General features: G+C 42.9%; 1 protein-coding gene across 1 annotated transcript in view; it reads right to left on the bottom strand.

The window, feature by feature from the left end:
- Positions 1–87: 87 nt before the first annotated feature.
- LOC112069948 (voltage-gated inwardly rectifying potassium channel KCNH7-like) overlaps positions 88–9,297 on the bottom strand; it is a gene marked incomplete at its 3' end in the record, with an annotated part of 60,711 nt that continues 51,501 nt past the window's right edge. Inside the window, exons 6-9 of the mRNA XM_070438776.1 lie at positions 5,471–5,896; positions 1,194–1,418; positions 528–708; positions 88–287 (exon numbers count right to left, since the gene is read on the bottom strand). Of these exons, the coding sequence (XP_070294877.1) occupies positions 88–287; positions 528–708; positions 1,194–1,418; positions 5,471–5,896 (1,032 nt within the window). The remainder of the gene's footprint in view (positions 288–527; positions 709–1,193; positions 1,419–5,470; positions 5,897–9,297) is intronic.

The raw sequence follows: 9,297 nt of genomic DNA, 5'->3' as shown, positions 1-9,297 counted from the left end.
CACACTCACAGCTTCCCAACCAATTACACCCACACCCACCCCCACCCTCCTCCCCACACAACCCCCACACACTCCCCCTATTCGCACCATATTCATGTCGATGCCGTTGGTGTAGTTCCAGGCATGTTGGAAGTACTCCTCCAGGCGTTGCCTCAGTGGGTTGGGGATCTGGTGGAAGCGGATGAATTCTTTGACCCGGAGCATCTGCAGGTGGTACCGCGCCGTACCGGAGTACAACCGCTGGATGATGGCCGACACATTACCAAAGATACTGGCGTACATCAGGGCTGCGAGAGGGAGAATCACACCAGACAGGAGATCATCATGTCGTCATCACTGTTAGCAATATTCTAATTTCCCTTAATTAATCAGTAGCTAGGAATATAGTAGTACAATAACTTATAGAGTAGTACTACTTGGCTTTACAGTAATAGTGATTCATTGTAGAAATGTGTATAATGTATTCATTTGTTTGTTCGTTCATTGATTCCATCTGTTTTCAGTCCTAGTACAGTCTACACACTCACAGCCAATCAGCATGACACAGATGGAGAAGATCTTCTCGGAGTTGGTGTTGGGGGAGACGTTGCCAAAGCCCACGCTGGTCAGGCTACTGAAGGTAAAATAGAGGGCCGTGACGTATTTGTCCTTGATGGACGGGCCAGAGCTGGGGTCACTGTAGTTGTACCTAGGTGGTGAGACGGTACACTCAGTTCATGGTTCAATACATTTCGTGGTATTTTTCCCTACAGTATTATCCCAACATAATTTTGTGGAAAGTATCATTTTTCATTGAACCTTTATTTAACTAGGCAAGTCAGATTAAGAACAAATTCTTATTTACAATGACCAAACCCAGACGACGCTGGGCCAATTGTGCGCCGCCCTATGGGACTCCCTATCACGGCCGGTTGTGATACAGCCTGGAATTGAACCAAGGTGTCTGTAGTGACGTCTCAAGCACTGAGATGCAGTGCCTTAGACCGCTGCGCCACTGGTTTTACCAATATTTCTTAGTTGAATTAACAAATCATGACGTTCTTTCCTATCATTCAACTGCATCGTTATTAAAGAGTCATGTGATACAGTAAATAGTATTGGGGTACATTGAGGCACAAGTCCATGGTACATATTGTTACGATATTCAGTAATTCAGTATATTTTATCTTGCCTAGTACCTCTTTCCATGGAACACGCTGCCGGTTATCCAGCCAGCCAATCTTGTGCTCCAGATAGGGCTTCTCCACATTGCCGATGGCGTACCAGATGCAGGCCAGCCAATGGGCAATGAGGGCGAAGATGCACATGAGGAGCATAAGGACGGCGGCGCCGTACTCTGAATATCGGTCCAGCTTACGGGCCACGCGAACTAGTCGGAGCAACCGGGCGGTCTTCAGCAGGCCAATCAGAGTGGTGGTCTGAGGGGACATAGAAGTAAACAGAGCTGTGATTGGCTGGGGGTTTGAGTGTTGCAGTATAGTGCAGACACGTTATTTGTTAATTGGATGCACCACAACAGGAAGCAATTTGTTGTTATTAGAGGTACCCTTAAGGTCACTGTTACAATCAAGCTTGGCTGAATGACCACAATCCGGTTTCTTATTCCAGTTTCTAAATCACTGAATATGACAGTGTGTGTCAATGGAAGTGACCTCTGCAAAAAATAGACTGCTGTCTAAACCAGCAGAGAGCAGTGGCAATAATATAAATTATAATATAACATATTTCCATCACTCTAAAATGTTGTTATGAGGAGTGAGGAGGATTTATCAAGCCTACATACTGATACTAAGATGACTGCAGAAAAAAAAAATATGTTCCTAAAGAACAATAAAGAAAATGACAGAGAACGTCCAAGTCTTCCAGCCAGGCAGCATGAAGCAAACACCACGCCTCTTCTGTCCTCCCACCCCTCCTGCCTTCTGTTCACTTTCCTTTAAACAGCCTTAATCCTGGCATCTCTCCATCTCTGTTCCTGCCCAGCTAAATTAACACGGTGACCAAAAAATAAATAAACGACCACGGCCTGCCATGAGATAAGAGCTGATTTATTGGCGTCGCACAGTCTGCAAACAGCATAAGTGAGTCTTAGGGAAACGCTAATAGTTTGTTCCCCATCTCATCAGGACTGACGATTATAGTAATATCCTGAGGGATGTCATTACTACTACTCCACAGTCATTACTACTACTCCACAGTCACCCAGGTCTCTGCACCTGTATACATTTATTTACAGGGGGCTTCTCTCGTTTACACATGAGACTCAATTTGACAGTGACTATGGTTCCTTGTCTCATAGAAGGGGGTCTGATTTATGGCGCAACACTGACTCGACTCTGTCACAGGTGAATGTGCTCTGCTGAGGGACATGGATGCTGCTGCTGAGGCTCTGAAAGCTCCATTACAAACTGCCCGGCCCATCCACCCAAATCTTCCCCCTAAATCGCTGCAATCATTTACAGCAGCTTTTGTCTCCTATACTCTTAGAAGAAAAGGTGTTATCTAGAACCTAAAAGGGTTCTTTGGTTGTCCCCTAAGGATAACTCTTTGAAGAACCCTTTTGGTTCCAGGTAGAACCCTTTTGGGTTCCATGTAGAACTCTGGAACCAAAAAGGGTTCTCTTATGGGGACAGCCAAAGAACCCTTTTGGAACCCTTTTTTCTAATAGTGTGCTTCCCAACCGGGAAGAGAAATCAGTCTCAGACAGACAGGGCATATCCTAAATCAATCAGAAATTCTTTCCATGTTTTTAGAATTTATCGTAACTGTTGACCTTGACTGGAATGTCGGATGTGCAGAGTGACTGAGGGGTTTGTGTGCAAAAAGGGGTGGTTTAGTAGGGTATATTAGTTGATGGTTGATTAAAATACTTGCTCAAGTCTGCAGTGCTTGTGAGTTGAAGAGTGGAGAGCTAAAGCTTCTCCCTAACGACCCTGGTGGTAAATGAAATGTGTCCGGGATGGGGTTGGCTAGTCATCTGTGTTGGCCTGTCCACTCTACACAACCCCTGATAGGCAAACAGCACATGAAGGTTTATGTTCAACCACTGTCTGAAACAGAAGACATAATCCCATAGGCTACTGGCTACAACAGGGTTTTCTAACTACGCCCATGGGCCCCGATCCCGATTTAGGAATTGATGCCTTTCCTACGATCGATGCCTTTCCTACACACGCCTTTCCTACGCACTCATCAGTATTTGATATACAGACCTACCTTATTTAGTTGCGTAACACGCCCTGCAGGTGTGGCTACCTTGCACACTCTGTATAAATGTAATTCAACCGCTGAAAACCCTCACACTTGCTGGCCAACAGATTTTCTCATGGAGTTTTCATTCTATGGGGTTTTCAGTACATATGTATATCCCTTTAGATAAGGTTTTAATTACAATTTTGTCGACAGACTCAACAGAAAACATTAAGAGAACCGGTTCAGAATATGGGGATCAATGAAAGAACGCCATCTATGCATATTGTTCTCCGTTTCAGCACCAACTAGATAAAAAAATACTCTCGTAGATTATTTAGGCAAATTTTAGGGTTAGGAAAGTATGTATGAATCCTAAAAAAAAATGTTTGGAGTCTTCACGCACTAAATACTGTATATCGATGAATAAAAATACAGTGGTTTGATTCATCCTGAAAGCTGTCATACTCAAGTTCAATTCATGAAATATTGGAAGTTATATAACCTAGAAGTATAACCTGTATAAATATAACCGAATTCTCACTAATCATGGAAGTGTATGACAACGGTCCAGTCGCCGTGAACCGTGCGCCAGGCTCCAGGTTTAACCTGCTACGTGTGTTCTGAGTTCCATAATGATTCAAATAGGCTTCATGTCCCAAATTATTGCACAACGTTGGCCAGATATGATCCACTAATGCTAGCGACCCTCAAGAAAATGAATGATGCAAAAATAAATGCATGTGGGTATTACTGACGGTGGCTCCTGGTAGTGGCTAATATTTAACATGATACAAATTGTAAAATAAATCAGAGAAAAGCCTGGGCATATAATCAAAACATTATAAAGCGCATGCATCAACTCGGTAGGTCCAGCCCTACAGAAGCCTATGGCTTGGGTCTCCGCACTTCATCCGTGCAAATTATGAGGGCACACAATACAAATTCTGAATAACGCCACAGCGATTTATATTCTATTTCACTGTGAACAATCATATACATTCCATGTTGATATGATTTTCAGTTTGCTTCCATATGGCTGGTTTCACATTCGTCTCCAGGGACCATAAGGAAAAATCATCTAAAACAATGGCTGTGTATTTACAATCCCCTTCTCCAAACGGATTACTCATTTACCTAGCTCTTATCGATAGATCCTATGAAGTTATAATTTTTTTTTTTTTACAGTGCATGGAAAATTGCATTATTTCTATCAGAAAAAACTAAGTAGATGCTTTTTCCACTTGGAACCGGTAAATCCGCTAGACCTTATTCATGGTTTCATCGTGGTAAAGGTGGTGTAATTAAGAGGGAATTAGGTAAAGGTCAGAATTCGATGTATCTGTAGACACATCTCCTCCACACCTTCATTTATTCTAGCTCCACCTCAATCAAATAGTGGGTGAATAGCATGCTATTCTCATGTTTAAATTGAATAAGGTAAGACTACGCATAGACAGAAAAGCCCATCAAAAGGGAATTACGTTGCATTTACGCAAATCTGTGTCCTGTAGAACTACTGTCTGGGTATGCAGGCTTTTGTTTCAGCCCAGCACTGACACACCTGGTTCAAATGATCAACAAATTCAATTCAGACCTCAATTGGATGAATTGGTTGTCGCTGCAGGACTTACACAAAAACCTGTACATGTTATCATAAAATGTAGCCTCTGCTGCTTTTTTCCTGAAAAGTGAGAGACGCTATATTACATGGACACACGCTGTGGCATGTCACCACTCGTCTGTCTGTTCCGCTTCCTCTTCCTGCCATTCACTGACAGCCCCGGACTTAGGGCAACTCTCCAGTACAAGACACCTGATGGTAAATAATGACTCGACAAATCACTGCTCTGACACACCACTGCTCCCTACACATGCTCACTTGTCATCTTTTTGCAGGAGACATCTTTTTTTTCCTGGAACATCATGTACCCTGTCCTGTCCCGCTCTGTGATGTGCCAGCAAGGGACACACTTAGCAGTCGCTGCTCGGCTGAGATATTGACATCCTGTGGGTGTAATCAGAGTAGATAAATCTTCCCTCTCTCTTCCTCTGTCCCTCTCATACGCAGGAACACATCTCTCCCTCTCACTGGAGTCCAACAATCGTTCTTTTGACCTGCATCTTTCTTGCTCTGTCTTTCCCTCCCTCCTTTTCTAGAGTTGAGAACTTGGAAAGCTACTGTTCCACCTGATGGGCCAACACAGCACAGTACAGCTCGGTTTGACTCAGATTCAGCTCGGCTTAGCAGTGTAAAAAGAGTCTAAGCGTTTTCCCTTACTTCATCCGATCCCGAGCCGAAGATGAGCAGATCAAAGGGGATGGCAGCCACCATGTCGATGAGGAACCAGCCCTTGAAATAGTGGATGGCTATCTTCGCCGGGTGGCTGACCACCTCCTCGTTGAGATTCACGTAGGTTGTCCTGAAGTTGATCAATATGTCCACGATGAACATGATGTCCACCATGAGGTCGACCACGTTGAGCGGCGAGCACGAGTAGCCGCACTCCCTCCTCTTCTGCTCCTCTAGGTCGTTGAGGAGGAAGGCGGCGGAGTAGGGCGTGAAGATGGCCGTGTAGATGACCAGCAGCAGGATGAGCCAGTCCCACACCGCTTTGAAGGGGCTGTAGTGGAGGATGGTTAACTTGTCCATGCGCGGAACCTGGAGCTTGTACTCGGGAAGTACATCTGCGCCCAGGGATAGGACCTGAGGAGGAAGGAGGGAGGAGTTTAAGAGGAAGTAAAGTGAAGACATGAAGAAAATGGTGGCTTGGATCAATGTATTAGAAGAGCGAATGAATCCTATAGAATCCTAAGGAAATACTTTGAAATTCAAGCTGAAGTCAGTGGGATGTAAATATTGTATAGGGGCCTACTGCAAAAGCCACGATGCTAATGTTGCATTCAAATATTATCTAACACTATTTAAAACAAATGTATATAACAGCCTATATGTAGGCTATTATGGATGCATACTGTACATGTATATGGACTATACTGTATATAACATTAAGTTAATTCTATGGATGAAAATACACAAAGGTTAACATCATCAGCGTGCCCCTTGTGCTTGGCTGTAGGGAGGATAACTATACATTTATATACAGGTCGCTTAACCTCCTCAGGCATACTATTCATTCTTTATGAGTCGATCACTGGACACTAAACACCGCTGAACTCCCAAGAGGATATCAGTCACGTGGAAATATTGATGGAAGAACAGTGTCTTAACCATCCTTCCAGAACTACAGTACCCATTAGCCACATACACATACTTAAAGAAGTACATGTTMGTTTAGTATCTTACTGTATTAGCCAGCAAATTGCAAACAAGTAATATGACGGGAATGTCCTTGTAGGGGCTTCTACATAGGAAACACCCTATTTAAGGAATGTTTAATCGCATCAATATCCCCACTATTCCAGTTAGAGTATGGCCTGTCCCTGGATAACTTTTAACATCAATATCACATAGCAGATAATAGTCTCAATGACACTAAGGTGATTATCGTGGTAGGAGGTGGTGGGATATAGTCATTCATTCTGCAGCTTGACACTTCAATGCCAGGGAAGACATTTCTGCCTCTGCTCCTCATGGCGGATTATCACTGTGGCGACACCCAAGGGCAGAGAAGTAATCATTGTAGATGGAGAGAAGAGCGAGCTGAAATAGAGCCTTGGAAATGGAATTAGGGCTCCATTTCGGTCGCCTTCGACATAGAACTAGAATTACTAGAATGGCAATCCCCATTCAAGTCAATGGTCCATGATGGTCCATTCAAGTCATTATTTCCACTATTTCCAATTATTTCCTCCACCATCTAGGCCTACTCCTAGTCGCACCCTGGCAGGGATCGCCTCGGCGACCCCTGTGATTGAGTGGGATGAAGGGCAGAGGGCTTAAGTGATTATAATGAAATTGGTTATTAGATGTCTTCTGTCCCCTCCCCTGTGTGATTACAGGTCAATAGAACAACCCTCCACTATATCACACCCTTTAAAGCAAATCACCAAATAAAGGGCAGAGAGAGAAAAAGCTTTTTCATTATTCATGTCCAGCTACAGTAGTTATCTTCATTGAAAGTTTTGGTAATTAGGCCACAGGCAGTTTTATTTCTTTCATCAAACTGCCCTTTGCTCAAAGTGGAAAAGAAGCACAAGGCAGTGATTGTCATGAGAAACCTCTTTTTGAACGAACGTGTTGTTTTGTGACTCTTGATGACATACCACCTAAATCAGGCAGAATCACATACCATGTGGATAGATTAGTCGATGTGGCCTACTGGGCTACTTCCACTTGTAGGGAGTTTGTAAAAGGAGTACCTAATCTCTGATCCAGGGTCAGATGTTTCTAGGCCTATATGATCCGGTTAATCAATGTTGGGTCGGTAAATCTGATTTTGTATCTGTGATTAGTGGCAACATCTAATTTGAGCCATATGGTAACATAGGTAAACTGTCTCTGAGCCTGCTGGCAAGCCCAGGGAGGAGCCAATTTGCAGAATGAGAGCTCAGTTGAGCACGTTGCTCCCCCTGATCTGTTACTAAATAAACTATTCAGACATAATTATTTAATGCACCTAGTGTGGATTCATTTGCTATTGTGCAAATTAACTCTCTCATCTGGAATAACTGTATGCAAATGAGTGGTCTGTTCATTTCACCCTCTCACGTTATTTGTTTGTATTGTTGGAGGATTTGGAATACCAGAGTGTCATTTCCTGTCTTGGCCAGTGCTGCTTTGACATGTGACCCACAACATGCATTGTTGACAATAAATAAAAAATTGGCAAAACTGAAGCAAAGCCATGACATAACGACTGGTAAAACTGAAGCAAACCCATCCAAACCTGGAGAAATAATACCTCATAGAACGAACATTAACTTCTTATGGCTGGGGGCAGTATTGAGTAGCTTGGATGAATAAGGTGCCCAGAGTAAACTGCCTGCTACTCAGGCCCAGAAGCTAAGATGTGCATATTATTAGTAGATTTGGATAGAAAACACTCTGAAGTTTCTAAAACTGTTTGAATGATGTCTGTGAGTATAACAGAACTCATATGGCAGGCAAAAACCTGAGAAACAAATCAAACCAGGAAGTGGGAAATCTGAGGTTTGTAGGTTTGCCTATCCAATATACAGTGTCTATGGGGTCATATTGCACTTCCTAAGGCTTCCACTAGATGTCAACAGTCTTTAGAACCTTGTTTCAGGCTTCTACTGTGAATGATGAGGGAATGAGAGCTGTTTGAGTCAGGGGTCTGGCAGAGTGCCACGAGCTCACTCAGGCGCGCCCCCGTGAGAGGTAGCTGCGTTCCTTTACCTTTCTAAAGACAAAGGAATTCTCCGGTTGAAACATTATTGAAGATTTATGTTAAAAACATCCTAAAGATTGATTCTATACATCTTTTGACATGTTTCTACGAACTTTAATGACATTTTTTGACTTTTCGTCTGTCCTGCGTGTCATGAATTTGGATTTTTGAACTAAACGCGCTAACAAAAAGGAGGTATTTGGACATAAATTATGGACTTTATCGAACAAAACAAACATTTATTGTGGAACTGGGATTCCTGGGAGTGCATTCTGATGAAGATCATCAAAGGTAAGTGCATATTTATAATTCTATTTCTGACTTCTGTTGACTCCACAACATGGTGGGTACCTGTATGGCTTGTTTCTGTGTCTGAGCGCCGTACTCAGATTATTGCATGGTGTGCTTTTTCCGTAAAGTTTTTTTGAAATCTGACACAGCGGTTGCATTTTTTAATTTTTAATTTATTTCACCTTTATTTAACCAGGTAGGCAAGTTGAAGCCGGAGGACAGCTAGCTTCTGTCCTCTGAGTACGTTGACTTCAATACAAAACCTAGGAGGCTCTTGGTTCTCACCCCATTACATAGACTTACACAGTAATTATAACAACTTCTGGAGGATGTCCTCCAACCTATCAGAGCTCTTGCAGCATGAACTGACATGCTGTCCACGCAATCAAAGGATCAGAGAATTAATCTAGTACTGAAAGCATAAGCTACAGCTAGCTAGCACTGCAATGTATAAAATGTGGTGAGTAGTTGTCTTAAAGAGAAAGACATTAGTTTTGAACAA

Source organism: Salvelinus sp. IW2-2015, unplaced genomic scaffold (assembly GCF_002910315.2).
Source record: "Salvelinus sp. IW2-2015 unplaced genomic scaffold, ASM291031v2 Un_scaffold1167, whole genome shotgun sequence".
Taxonomy (NCBI): Eukaryota; Metazoa; Chordata; class Actinopteri; order Salmoniformes; family Salmonidae; genus Salvelinus; species Salvelinus sp. IW2-2015.
Note: the sequence above shows the minus strand (reverse complement) of the source record. Positions and strands in the feature narration are given on the sequence as shown.